This window comes from Ochlerotatus camptorhynchus, unplaced genomic scaffold (genome assembly GCF_037179485.1).
Source record: "Ochlerotatus camptorhynchus isolate MF236.1 unplaced genomic scaffold, CSIRO-AGI_Acam_v1.1 ptg000316l, whole genome shotgun sequence".
Classification (NCBI taxonomy): domain Eukaryota; kingdom Metazoa; phylum Arthropoda; class Insecta; order Diptera; family Culicidae; genus Ochlerotatus; species Ochlerotatus camptorhynchus.
This window is the reverse complement of record NW_027040804.1, coordinates 2,861,922-2,881,383: the sequence shown is the minus strand read 5'-3', so window position 1 is coordinate 2,881,383 and position 19,462 is coordinate 2,861,922. Positions and strand designations below refer to the sequence as shown.

General features: G+C 40.7%; 2 protein-coding genes across 2 annotated transcripts; one reads left to right on the top strand and one right to left on the bottom strand.

Moving 5' to 3' along the window:
- The first annotated feature begins 355 nt into the window (after window positions 1-355).
- LOC135707701 (medium-chain acyl-CoA ligase ACSF2, mitochondrial-like) lies at window positions 356-1,607 on the top strand. The gene is made up of 2 exons (XM_065229582.1): window positions 356-727; window positions 784-1,607. The coding sequence occupies exons 1-2, from the start codon at window positions 387-389 to the stop codon at window positions 1,589-1,591; spliced, it is 1,149 nt and encodes a 382-aa protein (XP_065085654.1). The 5' UTR covers window positions 356-386; the 3' UTR covers window positions 1,592-1,607.
- A 15,450-nt stretch (window positions 1,608-17,057) lies between these two features.
- On the bottom strand, window positions 17,058-18,714 carry LOC135707732 (medium-chain acyl-CoA ligase ACSF2, mitochondrial-like). The gene is made up of 3 exons (XM_065229613.1): window positions 18,353-18,714; window positions 17,920-18,285; window positions 17,058-17,862 (listed from the first exon to the last, which is right to left on the bottom strand). The coding sequence occupies exons 1-3, from the start codon at window positions 18,586-18,588 to the stop codon at window positions 17,064-17,066; spliced, it is 1,401 nt and encodes a 466-aa protein (XP_065085685.1). The 5' UTR covers window positions 18,589-18,714; the 3' UTR covers window positions 17,058-17,063.
- Between the last annotated feature and the right edge of the window lie 748 nt (window positions 18,715-19,462).

Sequence of the window (19,462 nt, the reverse complement as noted above, 5' to 3'; positions counted from 1 at the left end):
ATTAATTGGTGATGACTGTCCCTCTTAAATTGTGTAGTTGTCGAAGAATTATTAACACAAAGTTTGCATTTCCCACAGGTAGGCATCAATCCTGCTTTTCAAGCCCCGGAAGCCGAATATGCTTTGAACAAAGCCGGTGTCAAAGCATTGATCTTGGCAGAACACCACTTCACACAAAACTACTACGATCTGACTGCCAAGATAGTTCCAGAGTTGAACACCAGTTCACCAGGTCAACTGAATAGCACTCGAGTACCTTCTCTGCAGACGGTTGTTGTGGATACAGAAAATGGATCTACACTGCCGTGAGTTTGCTGAACATGGTTAAATTCAAACATTTCATAACTCATAACTTTCATTGCAGAGGCACCATCTCCTACCAAGACATGCTCGGATTACCATCCGAGCGGGACATCTCCGCAATCGAACCCCTCCAAAGCACCATCTCCCCGGACGGCGGCTTGAACATGCAATTCACATCCGGAACTACCGGTCTACCGAAAGCGGCTCTAGTATCGCACCAGGGTTTCGTAAACAATGCAATCCATTTGGCCCACCGGAACGAATTCGATCAGAAGCAGCACCGAATCTGTCTTCAGCTTCCCCTGTTCCACGCCTTTGCCATGGTGGTTGGTGTCCTAACTGCTTTCACTCATGGAACAACTGTAGTTTTACCCGGAGCCCGGTATAAGCCAATGGAGTCGTTGGAAGCGATCGTGAAAGAGAAGTACTTTTACATTCGTTTGAATTCAAGCTTCCGCAGACTAACTGGGATCCTTACAGGTGCACAGCAATCTACGGAACTCCCACCATGTACGTCGATTTGGTGAACAAAGTTCGCGAAACCAATTTCGAACTACCTCCGGTTGATCTGGCCGTAACGGGAGGAGCGACCTGCTCGCCCCAACTCTTCGCGGACATCTTGGGAATCCTCAAAGTCCGCAAAGCCAAGACCGTCTACGGCTTGACGGAAGCTTGCGGAATCGTGTTCCAATCGCTCTTCCAGGACACCCGGGAAAACATCCTGGAAACGGTGGGCCACATCATGGACCATTTCGAGGCCAAGGTTGTAGATGCGAATGGGAACACCGTTCCATTCGGGGCGGCTGGGGAGCTGTGGGTCCGGTCACCTGGCATGATGCTAGGCTACTGGGGTGACGAGAAGAAGACGCGGGAAACCCTCGGTGAAGATGGATGGCTGAGAACGGGGGATCAGTTCGTGCTGAGAGAGGATGGATACGGGAAGATCGTTGGCCGGATCAAGGAGATTATCATCCGAGGGGGAGAGAATATCTTCCCGCGGGAGATCGAGGACTATCTGAATACGCACCCGAAGGTATTGGAGACGCACTGCGTGGGAGTTCCTGATGGACGGATGGGGGAGGAGATTTGTGCGTACGTGAGGCTGAAGGAGGATGGACAAACGCTGAATCTGAGCGAGGTTGGAGATTTCTGTAAAGGACGGCTGGCTCACTTCAAGGTGCCGAAGTATCTGAGGGTGGTGCATGCGTTTCCGCAGACGACTTCCGGGAAAGTGCAAAAATTTAAACTGGTGGAGATGTTTAAGGCAGACCTAATGGATAGGAAATAAATGAAAGTAGGGAATGTCTGTTTTCGACGTAAAGGAAAGAAAGTAAAGCCGTTGGTCTCGGTCAATGTGCTGTTGGGTTCGATATCAAGGGTCCAAGTGTTGAGTCTCCTCCCCGGTGTCGATGATTGGTACTGAATTGCGGAACAAAGACCGCCGGAAAATAAATAGACGGCCGTTCAATCTTACTGTGACAGAGAGAGAGAGAAACTTCTACTGAGATGCAAGATACATTTCTTAAAACGAATGTTACTCAGAGAATGTATCACTTTTAATTTGTAATGGTCTGAGTTACTTACACTTTTGGTCATAGTTACTCATATCGGAGTAAAAGTTACTCACTTTCTAGGCTAGTTTCGTTTTACGTGTAGGTCAATCAGCGCTGAGTATCCAACGTTTTTAGAATTTATCTTTCATTTGAGTAGAAGCTACTTTCTCTCTCTCTCTCTCTCTCTCTCTCTCTCAGAGCGATGAACGGCCGTACAACAATATTAAAAAATGATTTAGCGGTGAGGATAGTAACGCTTGCCGTCATGACATTACTATATCATTTACCACTTCTGCTGGAATGCTCAAGGTGATGATTCCAGCAGAGGTGGTAAATGTCATAGAAATTATATGAGGAAAAAATGTCACGACGGTGGACCTAACGAAGACGAGTAGTGCTGCATCGTCAAACTTGTAGATCTGGATGGTTTCAGGTACGGGTTGCAGGATACAGCAGTTGATACCGCAGTTCGTTGAGTTTTGGTAGCTATGGCTGGTTCGTGGTTCAACGGACTTGGCAGTTAATCGGCAATTCTTTAACTTATTTCTACGAAGATCAACATTTCTCTTTCCAAGCCAAGCGATTCGCAGGAATGAGTGGTAATCGGAAGCAAGATCTGTATTATGCTGATCTGTTGTCTCGGATGGTTAAGGTTATTTCCTGTAGCGTCCTTTTTCGTGTTACGGAGAAGCAAGCAATGTCTGAAATTTGCAGATGTATCAACCTCGTTGATCTTGAGTTGGGTGCTCTTGAAATTGCGAGGTGTGATGGAAAAATGGACGCTACAAGGAAACACCTCAATTGACCTTTTGACAAAGACAATGAATGGCTGGTATCTTACATTCTAGGTTATTCCCAAAACTTCTGAGAAGTTCTCGAATCTTTTGCGACGATTTAAATATTTCTGGGACGTTCTTTGAATAATTGTAAAGTTCATTGAACTTCTGAAAAGTTCAAAGAGTTAGCAGATCTTCTGTGAAGTTCTCAGAATTTTTGGAAAGGTCTCTAAACTTCTGAGAAATTCTTGGAATTTCTGTAAAATTCGTCTATATTCTGGGAAGTACTCGGAATTTCTGAGAAATTTGAGAATCTTCTAAACTAGGAAGCTCACAGAAATTGTGCGTAGTTCTAGGTTGTTCCTTGAAGTGCATGGATCTTGTAAAAATCGATCGGAAATTCTGGGTAGAGCTCGGAATTTTTGGGAAGTCCGCAGAATTTTTTGAAAGTTTTAGGATCTTTTGGGAAATTCACAAATCTGCTAAGAGGTTTTGGAATTTCTGGCAAGCTTTCGTAAATTATGGAAAGCTCTTGAAACTGATGGGAAGTTTTCAATTTTTTTTGGGAAGCTCTCGCACCTTCTGGGGAAGTTTTCGGAAACTCTAAGAAGTTCTCGGAATTTTCGCAAGGTTCTTGAATCTTCTGCAAAGTTTATGGAACTTCTGGGTAATTTTCAGAATTTATTGAAAATGCTCGGATTTTTCTGGAAAACCCGCAGATCTTCTGATAAATTCTCTGAACTTATGGGAAGCTCTCGAAAACTCTGTATAGCTCTTTTAGGAATTTTATGAAATTTCTGAGAGACAACAAAATCTCAAAATAATGTTTCAAGGCAAAGTTCGAGTGATATGGTACGTAATTTTAAATTGCTTGAATAATAGGATCCATTCCAAGGGCATCTCGAGAAGAATTTCTATCATTTATTAAGCGAAATTCCCAGTGAATTTTCTAAGAGGAGAACGTAGTGATAATTTTGAGCTTAATTTCAATACAATTCTTAGGTGGACTGCATACAAGTTTTTTGGAGCATTTCAGAGAATTTTAATTAGAATTATTGAATGAAGCTTCAGTGAACTCTTGGAATAGTCATAAAAACATAAAGAGAATCTTAGGAAGACTTCCGTAAACTATTTGCAGTGTTCGGCAGATAATTTCTTGATTTTTATAGATAAACAAATTCAATATCCTGGTAAGAATAAAGCTGTCTTTGTATTTGTCCCCATTTAACCTTGATGATCCTTTCGACTAAATCGCATTTTGTTTTATACACAATTGGAAAGTAAGAGAAATGAATGTAATGTCGGCCTAAATGCCCCTAATTTGTGCCCATACATAAATTCAGCAATTGACTAAATTTTCAATAGTGACCAAAAATATCCATTAGTACCGTCCCAATGACGCGTTCATCTATATAAAATTGATAAATAGCAGATTTTTAGCGATGGGCCCAATATTAGATCCATAGGCCAACATTAGAGCCATTTCCTCTACATCGCACAACCGGGAAAATTTACAAAATTCCGGAAAAAACGGGGCTATGCTATTCGGGATTTGATGGTATTCCATTAAAAAGAAACGTACATTCATGATTTCAATCCCTTTGACGTAGGACTACGTCTATGATGTATATGCAGGTACACTTTGTGGAACATATAACAAAATTATGAAAGAGTTTGAATGTTAATAACTCAGCTGCCCCTGCACCAATTTCATTAATTTTATCACCAATCGATCAGAAATATGTCTTCTCATCTGCTAAATCTATGAATTTATCATTTTTCAAAATGTCACTATTGAAAATTGCACGAATGTGTAACTGTTGCTATGATAATTAAAATTATCACCGATTGCCTGCGAAAAGCAATTTCCCTAACACAGATTTCAAATTTGTATACCATCCGGTCTCACCAAACGGTGGTGTGTTGGTGGTGGTGTGGTAGTGTTCTCCAGTACACAACGAAAGGCTCCCCACAAGCAGCTACCTATCAAGGCTGGCCTCACCGCTGATCGGATTCAATTCCAATCACCGTGTGTGGTGGTGTCCGGTTGTTGGCATCAGCAGCAGCAGTGCTTTTGGTGCGTGGCGTTGAACATTGGTCTCTACACACTAACTTTAGATTACTGGAGTCAGTAAAATTTTACTGGGTTTTTGAAGCAGCCAGCTGCGTCGCACATGAGCATCCATAGAATGAGGAAGAACCGCTATTGATCGGAATCAGTAGCTCTTCATGAGTCGCTGTGGGCCATCTATGCCAAGGGCGTCACCCTCATTCCAAACAACATACAGCTCGCCAGCCTCATCCGTGTTGCACACCCTAATAGCTCAGCATTGCCCAACCATCACGACAAAACGGTCCTTTTGGACAATCAAGTCAAGGCTCGCCCACGCAAATCAACATCACCATCAGGTAGGGTAAGACTAAGGTAGGGTCCCCTACCCGACGGTTATATTGGTTTGCTTGGACTTGCCTTGAATTCTTAAAAATCATCGGGAGAAGTCATTGTTTTCAAAAGCCGTTACGGTTTATTTCAGCTCTATCCAGATATGTTTAAATCTAACATACCATGTACTTTAAGGCAACATTGAGGGTACAATTTCAAAAACCAAAGTCGCTCGAGGTATGAAAGTGGACTGATTTTGATCCAGAGATGATGGATTTTAATTCTTAATACGCCAATCTCGACGACAATTGATATGATTTTTTTTCTACGAATCTGTTAAAATTAAGACTTCATCATTTAAAAAAAAAAATTCACTATTGATAATTTCACGAATGTGCAACTGTTGCTATGATAGTTAAAATGATCACCGATTGCCTACGAAAAACGATTTCCGTAACACAGATTTCAAAGTTGAATTCCATCCGGTCTCACCAAAAGCAACTAGCTATCAAGGCTGGCCTCTACCGTTGATCGGATTCAGTTCCAATCACCGTGTGTTGTGGTGTCTGGTCGTTGGCATCAGCAGCAGCAGTGCTTTCGGCGCGTGGCCTTGAACATTGTTCTCCAATACACAATGAAAGGCTGCCTGCAAGCAGCGCGCTGCAGCCCACATGAGCATCCATAGAAGGAGGAAGAAGCCGTACCGCTATTGATCTTAATCAGTAGCTCTTCGTGAGTCGCTGTGGCCATCTATGCCAAGCGCGTCATACTAAAGAGTATAAACAGAGAGAACTCCGCTCAAATTCCTATTCCTACACAAAACACAAGCTCTTGCTGTAGTTAACAAATATGATATATAATATAAAACCACGTAGTCCTGCGTCATCATTTCGTACCACCCCATAGGGCTGTCCCTTGTAGTTGTTTCTTCTCAGAAATAGTGCTATAAAAATTTGTCACCTCTCCATTCTTGTGCCCATAAACATCGGAAATATGTAGGATTTGAGTTAAATGACTGTAGTTGAATTCCTTTGAAACATAGCACATCGAGATATGGAGAATTTTCTGTAGCAGGACTCTACATTTTTAAAGGTCTAAAATGAACTCGAGTTTTGTTTTTTTTTCATGCAACGTGTTTATCGCATCATTTCTATAACGCCTACCCGAGCAAAGTTAGAGATCAAATTGAAATCACAATTTGCTATTATGATGTAACTTATTTTGAATACTACATTTGATCTCATTTTGGTTGACTTAACGGTTAACACAGCAAAAATGAGAGCAAAATTTTAGACTGTCGAATCAAACGGAAAACTAGGTAATCTTGCTTTCAATGAAATCAATTTGATTACTGATTTTGAATTCATAATGTTTGACTGAATACGGGCCTGTCGTAAATGGTTAGCATCCATGCTTCTCACGCTGAAAGACTTGAGTTCAAATGTCACCCGCACAAGTCACAAATGACCTAAAATGTGTTAAACAAAACAAATAAACAATAATCGTTAGTTCAACGACAGATGAACTTAAATCAAATTTTAAACAAGAAATTAACAGCAGAACTTGAAGTAAAGTTGCTTTGATTTAAAAAGTCTTGACTACATAATGAAAGCACAATATGATATCAGACTTCTGTCGCGACAATTGAAATCAAAATGAGTTTCCATTATGATAGGAACTGCAAACTTTAATATCGATTTGCATTCATTTTGTTAACCGACTTTGCTCGGGTAGCTAGCCTAACAGCGCGAAATGAAAATGAAAAAGAAGCACGCTCAGAACGAAAGGCAAGCTGTGGATTTTCTCGTTTATTCTTTGCTCACCCATTTCAATGAAAGTAACGTCGATTTTCGAGTTGGAACGAAGTCTCAATTTGGTTTTCAATTCCTTTCACCGACATTATGTCCCATTTTCGATACTGTGTTTTTAGATAAATATGTCGATGGAAAATAAATTAAATGTATTACGTGTAATCTTCAAGTTTTTTTTCATGAAATGCTTTAAATAGGGGAAAAGTTGGCTTTGGCAATACCTTAACCTATTATCGTCAGGGGGTAAACAACGTCCTTGAGAGCTCAATTTTGGCATGTGGATACATTGGGTTTCAGAGCAACTATTGGCCAAATTTGAGTGCTCTAGGACTTTGTTTACCCCCTGACGATAATAGGTTAAGGTATTGCCAAAGCCAACTTTTCCCATATATATTTTCATTTTCAGTCATGCAAGTCGGGTTTGGCCTGATCAAGCAAAATGGGTGTAATCCGAACAAAGTTTGTGCCAGAAAATGATGCACCAATGTTAATCAGCACCAACAAACTGTCTACATCATGCTAATAACCATGGGTTTGCGAACGACAGGTTCACCAGCACGTGAATCAGCAAAAGTGTAAAAACCCCATTAACGTGGTTCATGAAAGACGAGCAGATCAATATCGAGCGCTCTTTCACTCGTCCGCTTCACCGAAGGTTGAAAGAAATACTAATGAAGCGACGTGAGAAAGAGAGACAAACGATCGACTGAGGTTCTGCAATGAGACTCAAACGCAAGACTTCCAGCGTGGTTTGCTAACATTAACACAAGGGGCAAGACAGCTCCTAATCATGAGCAATTTCAGAGTTGCTTTTGAGGCACCTCGAGTAACTCACTCAGTGAGCAAGATCACTGTCATTTACTATCTAACTTTTCGCATCACAGCAACATATGGAGGTGCGAAACCGAAAAGCTGCTGTCAGGCAAAACAACAACAAAAACCGGGGACTTCCGGCCTACAACTCCAGGTGAGTATGGTTGCGATTCTGAACTTTCGGTCCTAAATTTCCTTCGGTTTCCAGCTCCCGGGATCGCTCCTCGAATGGCCTACGGATTAAGAAAACAACGGACTTAAATCGACTCGTTTTTCTTGGCTGTTGGAATTTATCGTACTGACGAAAACGGGACTGGATGACCGGATCTATGCAATTTCGGATCACTGTATTCCGTCTTCAAGTGACCGATCTCCCCTGCACAGTCAAAAATCGCGCGGTGAAGCCGTTCTGACTGCTGTCTCAACTAGACTAACCACTAACCAGCTACCTAAGAACCTCGCCCCTTTCCATTCTGCTGGAACAGCTCTGGATTGTTGTGGAATTTCCACAAAACATTATCAGTACTGGCGCTGTCTACCTGTAGACTGCACGATCATCCGTGAGCATCATTGTTAGGTCTCAATTGAGTTCCCGCTCTCCCGCACTACTATTTGGCGACTACAACCAATAATAATGAGAGAGAGAAGGATTAGTAATTTCCATTTAATTCCACTACCTTATTTGCTTATCCTTGACCGATAGGCGTATTTCGTCTACAATGTGCAGACTTCTTCGGCGTCTAGTACTAATACTCGACTGTCGACTAGTCGAGTATTAGTACTAGAAACTGAAGAAGTCTGCACATTGTAGACGAAATACGCGTATCTGTCAAGGTTAAGCAAATAAGGTAGTGGAATTAAATGGAGATTAGTAATCCTTCTCTCTCTCTCTCTCACTATACAGGAATTCCACTACCAGAAAATCAACGAATAGAATCGATCATCTCGTTTACGCCCTTATGCATGCTCACTGTCGATATGAAGGCGGTCTACAGCGGAGGAGTAAAAAGACAGTAAATCGATGAAAGTCGATTAAATTTTGAGGTACATTGAGCTACTCGCGAGTTACTCGCAGCTACGCGGAACTCAGAGTAAAGCTGTCTCACCCCTTGCATTAACATAGTTTTCTAAGATTTGAGATATTTGTCCAAAATCACCAGAAAAAATCCCAAAATGATAATACCGTGGACCTCCCTTTATCTGAACACTTTTTAATTTGAACCCCACTACCCCCAAACGTCATTTAGCCCATGGAATGGAGAAAAGCGAAATGGAGCGATGTGAAGCGGACCAAAGAATCAAAACAATACAGCAAACAATACTACCAGAAACTCCCTTTTGTTGGTGGTCGTAGGGTTACTAGAAGTTCAAGTTGAAAATGAACCCCATTTATGTACGGATTGTCGTTCAGATTAACAGGGATCCATTGTTGATCAAATCAACATACTTTTATTAATTATTCTTAAAAAATATTAAATACAATAATCTTCCAAGTTGTGGATTAAAATATGATGTAAATCAAATGTTTCGTTAAATATTTTTGTATTGTAAACAAATATAATGTCACGTATGAGCTTAGTCCTCCTCCTCCATATGCGACAAATTGTCATGTTTTTCGAACCCCTCCTACTAAATGCGAGACGAAATTAATTAATGTAAAGGAAACCACTCATTGTTCCAGACAGTGGACTGTCCACCTCGTACGCGAACCTGTAAGCAGAGTCAGTTACGCTTAGTCCGCGGGATCAAAGAAAATCTCCTTCCAACAATAAAATCTGACGACCCGGTAATGTACAAGCCTTCGCACGAGGGGATGTCCCAATGAGTGGGGAAGAAGAGCCCGCCTTCAATACAGTATTATTTAATAGCAGATGTACACTGAACGAGAAACATCCATGAAAATCAGAACGTTACAACTCCTCAACCTTTTAGACTTATCTTAAATTATAATTAAAATAGATAATTATCAACTCGAAATCTATTTCAATATGATTGTTTTCTGTTATAAACTCCAATATAAAAAATAACATTCTGAGAGGAACTAGCTTCCCTACATGCAAGAATTCACTCTGGTTTCGAAAGCGAATTACTTCACTAGATGTATACGAATTCATTATCTCTTTTCTCTTTTCTGATCCTTTTCGAACGCCGAAGTGGTTGATCCACCAAGTAGGGTGGTGTTTTCCTTTTGATAGAGGTTATTTTTGTTTGATTATATTCTTCACTATTAAATTCACTTGTTTCGACACTATTGGTGTCCCCTACGGTCAGCCTTTCCATACGTTCAGTCGGTCTTTGATGGGGTACCATTCGGTTAGGTCGCATCTCTCTATACGTGCCTCCGGAGGTTCTAATCTGAGCCCTGTGCACTGTTGCTACAACGTTTCCAATTAGCACCTGGAATAAGTTCGGAGAGATTTGTTTTAAGTATGTAGCTCTCACCCATTTGGCTGGATGAGTGGGTTTATGATTCTGGTACCAAATCAAATCACCCTCCATCAGATCATCTAAGGGATCATTTCATTTCATCTTGGAAACGATCTCTAGTTGATTATCTTCATTGGAAGGTTTAACTGGGCTTAATAATAGTTGTTTGTAATGTTTTTTGGGGTTTAAAAGATCAATCAAGGTTTTAGGAAAATAAGCAAACACTTTTTCGGATGGAAAATGTCCATCAGCCGTCAATGAATTATTCCGGTAATTGATTAAAAATAAATTGATCTGATCCTCCAAATCTACTTCTCTTTTCTCTGGATCCATTAGGAATTTTTTTCAACACATCCTTAACCTTTCTTACAAATCGTTCCGCCTGACAATTACTTGCTGGATGGTATGGAGCTGGGTACTGCGGACTCACTCAATGTGCTTGTCACTTGAGAGCCAGTCAGAACTGTCAAACGGGAGCCAAACATTCAGAAGCCACAAACTCAGTTACTGTTCTTACCTCTCGTCAAGCATGGCAATCTCATAAAAATGATTCATACTTTTTCATAACACATTCTTAATTGTAAGCTCAAAGACAAAAAGCAACAGGCTCAATGATGAAAGTATAAAAACCAGCATAGTTTTTATGACTCAGCTGAGTTTTCAATTGCAGTAAAACATACTTTGGCGAAACATGTTTGTAAACAAACTTTGATACAGTCATGGGGGCTCGAGCACTCCTGGCTCAGAGCTTTTGGCGGGAATCAACTCAGAAAGAACAAAACAATTTTAAACTTGAACAAATTTTCAAGCAGTTTTCCATTGGCTTGCAAAATGAAATCGATTTACTCCACAGTACTCAGGTATGGAGGGCTTTTAAACACTATGATGCCTTGTTGTTCTAAAAAATTAACTAATGCAAACGAATTAAATGGAGGACCACCGTCCAAAACAAAGACATTTGGGAGACCAAACCAAGCAAAAAAACCAACAATTTTTTATGAAAAAAATAACCTTCAGCAAAAATTCATCCTTTTTTGTTGCATCAGCAACTTTAGCGTGATCTATTGGAAAATCCTTGCTAAAATTGATATTTCGCACGAATTCTGTATGATCTGTATTCTGGGGATCAGTTGTGGCAACGGAAAGTAGGAGCAGAAATCTGCATTCCCCATTTTAGCAGAAGGTCTATAATGGATTTAAAAATCATAGATAGATTAATCCAAAACAAACCTTTGCAGCCTGGTAACAAAAATAGAGTTTTTTCCTTCTTTACCGAAAATTTCCACTAAAGGTTTGTGGTCCGTAAAAACTAAAAACTTTTTCCCATACAGATATTTATGAAATTTTGTATGGTACATACTAAAGCAAGAGCCTCCAAATGTAGAATAGGGTAAATCTATTGCCAAAAGTGCATTTTTGGAATCTTCAAAGGCCTTATTGCACCTATCGTCCCCTAAAAACTTCACGTCTTTTTTCAATAAATTATGTAGATAAAATAATGTTGTGGATAGCTAAGGTATGAATTTTTGATAATAATTAATCAGCCCTTAATGTGACTTTAATTTAGTTACATTTTGTGGATACTTTGCCTTTTTTATTATAGAAATATTTTCAGGGCATGGGCGTAAACCTTTTTCACTTATTATGTGACCAAGACAATTTAATTGATTTTCAAAGAATTTACACTTCTCTAAATTAACTTTTATGTTCGCTTTTGACAACCTATTCAAAACCTCATACAATTTGGATACACAATCACAAAGTCTTTTTCGGAAATAAGCACGTCGTCCAAGTAACAAAAAACTCCAATAATTCCTTGCAATACTTGATCCATAACCTGTTGAAATATTGAGGCACTTGACGAAGCACCATGTGGTAATCTGTTATAAGCATATAAACCTTAAGGGGTATTAATAACCATAAACTTTTTTGAACAATCAGTTATTTCCAACTGGGTATAAGCACCCTCTAAGTCAAGAGCACAGAACATTCTACATCCTGCTAACCTTGCAAACAAATCTTGTGCAACTGGCAGCGTATAACTATTAGGTATGATCATTTTGTTTATCGATACTTTGCAATCTATTACCAGTCTAATTTGATTATTCTTTTTCATAACGATGAATATTGGAGACGCCCACTTACTAGTTTTGATAGGAGTTATAACTTTTTCTTTTTCTAATTTATTCAAATAAGCGTCAACATTGTCTCTTAGCCTGTATGGAACATCATAAGCTTTTTTACAGACTGGCACGTCAGATTTTAAAATGAATTCAGCTTTAAAACCAACGATGGGACATGACAAATCTTTTATTGATACTTTAGGAAACCGTTGTTTAACGTCATTTACTATTATATCCTTTTTGTCATTCATCGTATTTATCACAGTAGAATTAGAAAAAAAAATGTTCGCCAATCTGGGAAAAGCACATCAAACCATGTACGACCCAATAACGGGATGTACTTATATTCGCAATCCGGGACCAACAACTTTAAATTTGCTTCCTTTCCCCTAAATGTTACCAAAAGGACTGCTTCTCCCAGAACATCCAACTTCGAGCCATTCACTACCGCCAAATGTTTATTGCACTTTTGCAGAGATTTGTTAAAAATGGAAAAATATTGGCATTTATTAACCTCCATGCTAAGTAATTTGCCTTCAATATCAAGATCAAGGGTTGTTTATTTTGTTGATTGAGATAATATTCATGCATTTGTATTCATTACTCATGTTCAGTTGTGTCGTCCATATCCTCTTATTCGGTATCCGAATCCATTGTGGTCATCCTGTTGATTAAGTAATGTAGCTCGTCATCTACTGAAGGACCATAACACCAGGTTTCCACTAAGATGACTGCATCCTTCTTCAAGTTCATTAACTTGAAGCATCGCTTCTTAATGTGACCTTTTACACCACAGTGATCACAAATGAAGTTTGCGAAACGTGACCGTTTTGTTTGCTCATGGTTACGCCAATCCCCAGCCTGGAACGAGCTTGGTATGTTCCAATCATTCTGTTGTCGTTGGTAATGCCCTTGTCGTCCTGGTCGTTGCCTGTATCCTAAACGGCTCTTCACAGGTCCTCTTGCATGTTCCTCCTGCTTAGCCAATTCAAAAGTTGAGGCCAATTTTCTCATGGCTGTGCCAATCGTTTTAGGATCCGAAGTTTTCAAAGATGCTATTTGATCCCAGCTCTGTTCCCTACTTCGTAAAGCTTTAGCATTAGTTTTAGCTATTTGCCCTGTCGTAATTACTTTTTCAGCTATTTCCAACGTAAGTTTTTTTTTCATTTAATAACCTCTGCTGGAGAGCTTTGTCATTTACACCAGCCACTATGCGATCTCTTATCGCCATGTTCTTAAAATCACCGATACCTATTACAAAATTCGGCTTGAAGATTCAGTGCCAAAATAAAATCTTCATGTGTTTCACCCGGTTGTCTTATACGGAAATTGAATTGGGCGCGTTAGATAACGTTTGGCTCGACCTTGTCTAGTCTAGCTTTTAATTTAGATGCAATATCCACATAATAAGCAGCTTCTAAAGTACCATTTGGATAAAGTAGTTTAAGTTCAGAGCACATGACGGGACCGTCCAAAGTGATTAAATGTGCCTTTTTCATTGCATCTGTTACGTCATTAGCCTGAAAACAATATGCCAGACGATCTACCCAATGACAAAATGATGTACCGTTCCGATTCAAATTTCGGACGATTCAAATTTCGGACACTTTCATTTTTAATTAAATATTACATCCAGTTAGAAACAAAGTAATAATGTTAGATGATCGTGGAGGGCACTAGTCAAAAAATTTAAAATTTACAAGACATGTGGATCATATTCGACCGAGATAATCAACTTTTAAAAGTGTCCGAAATTCGAGTTTAAGTGTCCGAAATTTGAATCGGCACGGTACCTTTGCGAAAAGGTTCAATCATGGTTGCCATTCCAGGAAAAGCCATTGTAAAAAAATCACAAAAGGTCGTTTAGACAATTATTTGTTTAAAATACTGGTTTCGTGTTATACAAAGATAGTGTTTTTATGTATGGCCGATTTTAAAACCAAAAAAGAACAATAAACACACTTGTTACAAGAAAAAATCATGCAATAAGTTTATCGTAAATGACTCACCAATTTTGTTGTATTGTTCTTCTGGTCCTTTGGTTTCCCGGAACAGCAGCGCTAGGACAATAGCCGTTTTTAATTCCACAAAGGAGCCGATACTACAGCCCCGGAGTCTTTCCGAGTTATTGCCGCAATTGTACGAAACGTGCAGCACTTTCTCCGGACCCCTGCTTGCAGTAGTTGGAAGCAGAGCCTGTAACACTTTTCAGAAGCACGGTTGTTGGATTTGCGTGTCGGTTTAGATCTTCACATCACGGAACTTGAACTTTTCCGCAAACAGGATGCACCGAAGAAAACTCACTGTATGACACCAGCTCAACTAAATAAGTAAAAATAAATAACACTCTTAAAATTCACTACTTACAATGTCTTCAAAAACATGTCGAATTTTTGGAATAAGATGAGAAACTTTTGTGTAGATAGTTCAATGCTCTCTAGTCTGAACAAAAAAAAAATATGACGCCAGCAAACAAAATGACTGCGTGCAAGAAATTTTGTGAACGGTGCCGATGGTGTAGTGGTAAGCGTGATTACCTCTCACCCCAGCAGGCCTGGGTTCAATCCCAGTCGGCGCCGCCGGGATGTTCTGAGGCATAACATCTCTAATCACGCCTTCCTTCGGATGGGAAGTAAAGTCGTTGGTCCCCGGTTCATGAGTTGATGGGTCGATAGGTAGGGTCCAGGTGTGGGAGCTGCCTTCCTGGCACGTCGGTAGCATTGGTGCTCAGCACGGAAAACAAGATCGACGGAAAAAGAAAACAAACAAAAGAAAAAAAAAAAATGTGGTAAATTGGTGTAAAATAATCACCGGTACCATTAAACACAACTGTATATGTATCCCACTTTTCTCTACTGAATTATAAACTACCACTATTTTTTGCTGATTTTACGTAAATGAATATCGCACAAAACTTTCTAGAGACTCTTATTTTTTGATACTTTTAACCGTTTTTTACTGCCGATAGCACGCCGTTTCGCACCGTTCGTGTAGACGTCCGCACTTGAACTGATAACTGCAGCTGCCAGGACTGACAGAATAGACTTACGGATGTGGTGCCCTAATCTACTATTGTCTCGTCGCCAAAGTGTAAAATCCAGCGGGGGACAAACAACCGAGGGGAGAGGTACCAACGGGGTATCCTGAAGTTGGCAATTCCACTCTCCCCATCCAAATCGCTTCAATCTGGTGCCCTGGTTGGACCGTCCCATACCCAGCATATAATGTGTCATATAATAATGGAATGAATGTTAAGAGAACAATAAAGCAAAGATCTCACCCGATATGTTGCAAAGGAATCCATGACTTCACGGCGATTTCAAAGAGCTCCCATAGATTAGAGGATGAATGCCTATAGCCTTTTTCGTTCTGGCACTCACTCTCCCCTATCGGCTATCGCGCCCTGCCGGCCCCTCCAACATTAGTTGCTGGCAGTGGTTGTCAGGTCATGCGACACCGTAGCAACTACTATGTTAGATGTATGATTTGTCAAGTTTATACAACTCAATGTTTCAATTGAGATAAACTATTTATCTTAAAATTACATAAGCAAACTTAAAATTACAATTATATGCAAATGCAAAATAAAACTTGACAAATAATCTTCATTCCCTTTATTCTTCTTGGGCAGGGCCTGACGATGTGAATCTGATTTTGATCAATGAACGGGCACCATATGGTGCATTCTCTCACTATTAACCTGGCAGTTCTAGCCTATCTGAATTATCTAAGCGGGCCCTCCGCATCCTATCTCTGTCTTATCTCAAATACCATATGCCAATGGTTTGAATGTATCAATATATAAATTGGAATAAAATAAACCCATACCTATACTTTGCCAGGCTTCAGAATCGTCCAGTGGGCAGTGCGCTCTACACTCCAAGTTCCCTATCTTTCAAATTCACCCCAAATTTGATATTTTACCCCTTTGAGTGTTGATTATTCACAATGAAACATTGTGTCAGAGCGTTGACTTGAGGTTACTAGAGTATTAAAAAATCTAGGTCCTATTTAGGATTACATCTGAAAAATCCAAATCTGGCCAACGCCCACCACGAGACGAAATTAATTAATGGCCCGAAACCTGTTCTTCAAAGTACATCAAATAAAGCCTGGAGAACTTCAACAGTAAGCCAACAGAACCCGATTGATCATTTTGAAGAACATTCAGGGAAACATTCAGACAGGTGAATTTAAGTTTAGATGACTTCCAAGAGAAAAGATGAGTCCTCCGTGACCAAATACTAAGAACTATAAAGACCTTAGAAACCAGGACATGTGAAACAATCTCTGAACGTGTTCCAATTTTTTTTCTGAACCTGCCTTTGAAGTTCTGTTCTTCTGCCATCCTCATCAGTCCCTTAATTTTTTGGAATAACTTATTGGATGGGTCCTGAAACATTCTGTAACCAGTTCCCGAAAAGTCTTTCGAATCTACTTTCAGTGTCCCGTTGATCAATCTCAGTGCCAAGGTCTCTCAAACTACCAAAAATGGATCTCGTACATGCCAAGATTGAGCCGTAGATCCTTAAAATTTTGATCATTCCACCATAGTGAAATCGATATACTATATTCTAAAGTGCATGAGGGCTGTTTTAAAAAGTATCTTCATTTGGAGTTTAGTTCCAGCGATCTCAGGTCAGGTCTATTCTGTGTGGCGTTTGAGCTGAGGTGACCCGCCAGTCGAATTGCATAGAGAGTCACCTCACCTGAGGTGACAATTATCACTTTACTAGTGAAAGCGAGTCACCTTACCTCACACGTTGCGTAGAATATGCCTATTGTAGTATACTCAAACAGATGTCATCGACAGTAGGTAGTTGAATCAATCTGGTGAGTTACCAAACTCAAACAAATGAAGTAAAAATCGATCGTTATACTTTATTTCTCATAAAACGTTCAACCAACTTAAACTTCTGTATCTTCCCGGACGTTGTTTTCGGAAAATCCTCAACAACTTCCACATATTTTGGAACCTTAAAATGAGCAAGTTTTCCCGTGCAAAACTCCTTTACACCAGCTCGATCCAACTGCTTCCCGCCATCATTCAACCGAACAAAGGCACAAACTTCCTCTCCCATCCTTTCGTCCGGAACTCCAACGCAGTGCACCTCCAACACATCCGGATGCGTACTCAGGAAATCCTCGATCTCCTTTGGATATACATTCTCCCCTCCCCTTATGACCACCTCCTTAATCCGACCAACGATCTGCCCGTAGCCATCCTCCCTCAGCACAAACTGATCTCCGGTCTTCAACCATTTATCGGCACCGATCGTCTCCCTGGTCTTCGTCTCATCCTCCCAGTAGCCGAGCATGGTCCCGTAACCACGAATGCACAATTCCCCGGGAGTTCCGTACGGCACCAGTTTACCTTCCCCATCAACCACCTTCGCTTCCCAGTGATCACCCAGATGACCGACCGTGGCGCGAATGTTCTCCTGAGACTCTTCCCGAAACGAATGAAAGCACATTGCGGTCGTTTCCGTGAGCCCGTAGATCGTCTTGACTTGCTCCACACCGAGCGTTCCTTGGATGTCCGTGAACAACTGCGGTGAACAGGGTGCTCCTCCCGTGACGGCCAACTTGATCGGAGGAAGTTTGATGTCGCTTTTTCTAACTTCACTCACAAGGTCCACGTACATGGTGGGAGTACCGTAGATTACGTTGCATCTGTTGGTAAGCATTTGATTTAGATTGGTTTTATCAAATAAGATCTAGAAGGGCTACCTTTCATTAACAATCGCCTGTGCAGATGCAGAGGCTTTGAAACCCGGTCCGGGAACAACCAGGGTGCATCCGTGCGTTATCGAACCCAGTATTCCAATGACCACTCCGAAAACGTGGAAGAACGGTACCTGAATGCAGACTCGATGCTGTTCACTTAGTTCGAACCCACCTTTCAATCCGAGGGAAACGACGTTATTGATAAAGTTGAAGTGAGAGAGTAGAGCTGCCTTAGGTTGCCCCGTAGTGCCCGAAGTGAACTGGAGATTTACGCCACTGTCCGGAGAGATTGAGTTCTGCAGTGATTCCACATGAGAAATATCTTTTTCTGTAGCCATCTGGAACAGATCTTCGTATGGTATGGTTCCTCTGGAAAGATGATTTAATCATCAATTACCACAAATTTACGCGGACCTGAGATTTCGGAAACTGTTACGTGAGTGTTTGTCCTCGATCGCTTTCCATAATCACGGCTGATAGGGAAGGCACCTTCGAGCTGTTGATCTCTCCAGCAGAACAAGATTTCAATTCAGGAACGATCTGATTAATCATATCGTAATAATTTTGACTGCGATAGCTTTCCGGTGCTATCAGAGCTTTCACTCCTACTTTGTTCAAGGCATATTCCAGCTCTGGGGCCTGATAGGCCGGATTGATTCCGACGGAAATCATTCCTGCTCGTGCGGCTGCCAAAGTAGACAGGTAGAATTGTGTCCCGCTTGGAGCCCATATACCAACACGATCACCTCTCTGAAGACCAATCTGGTAGAATGAAGCTGCGGCGATCCACCTGAAAAATGTTCGTTCTGATTAAACGCCTTGAAATATCATTGAAATGCATCGAACCTTCTCAAGCACTTCTGAAAATGTAAGTCGCCGTGATTCGTGCACTGAAACCAGGGCCTCATTGTTGGGGAACCTTTCCGCTGCCAGTCTGAGATGTTGTCCAACATTCCTGTACACCAGAGGATGCTTGCCGACGTGATGAATGTAGCTGGATTTTCTCGTCGTGCTTCTATAGAAAATAAACAGAACTCGGAATAGAACATCGCTAGCGGTTGCAAGGCACAATGCCGCTTACCTGCTGTGCCATCGCGAAAATGTAAATATTTGCTTTGCTCTAATCATTATGTTTGATATGCAAACGGAACTGATAAGCATATAAGGTATAACGCTAACTTACTCTAGGCTGAGCTACACTATCGGCAAGTGCTGAACGGCGACTGAATGGGAAGCGTACTTTGCCTACCGCAATTGGCAATGCATTATCTCATTAGAGTATTACAACTACATTTGTATATGGTTCTGTAGGTGGATTATTGAGTTTCGTTACTGTTTGTCGGTGTTAAGAAACACTGTGATGTTTTTAGCCAGAGGAGACAGTCGTACAATAATCGTTTAGTCAAAGATTGATGCCACCTACGAAGTTGTGCGAGTTGGTTGATTACTCGTCGCTCTGATCGTCGAAGCGTAGGTTAACCCTGTCGGAACGGACAAAATAAAACATACTACACATTATGTATTCCATCCACTCATAACAATGTCT

What these genes read in the sequence shown, in the direction of transcription:
- LOC135707701 (XM_065229582.1), top strand. Translation starts at nt 387, where the DNA reads ATGCTCGGATTACCATCCGAGCGGGACATCTCCGCAATCGAACCCCTC. An exon ending in GAAGCGATCGTGAAAGAGAA is followed by an intron (nt 728 to 783) that starts GTACTTTTACAT and finishes GGATCCTTACAG; the next exon opens with GTGCACAGCAATCTACGGAA.
- LOC135707732 (XM_065229613.1), bottom strand. Translation starts at nt 18,588, where the DNA reads ATGATTTCCGTCGGAATCAATCCGGCCTATCAGGCCCCAGAGCTGGAA. An exon ending in GATCGAGGACAAACACTCAC is followed by an intron (nt 18,286 to 18,352) that starts GTAACAGTTTCC and finishes TCATCTTTCCAG; the next exon opens with AGGAACCATACCATACGAAG. An exon ending in CAGGCGATTGTTAATGAAAG is followed by an intron (nt 17,863 to 17,919) that starts GTAGCCCTTCTA and finishes GCTTACCAACAG; the next exon opens with ATGCAACGTAATCTACGGTA.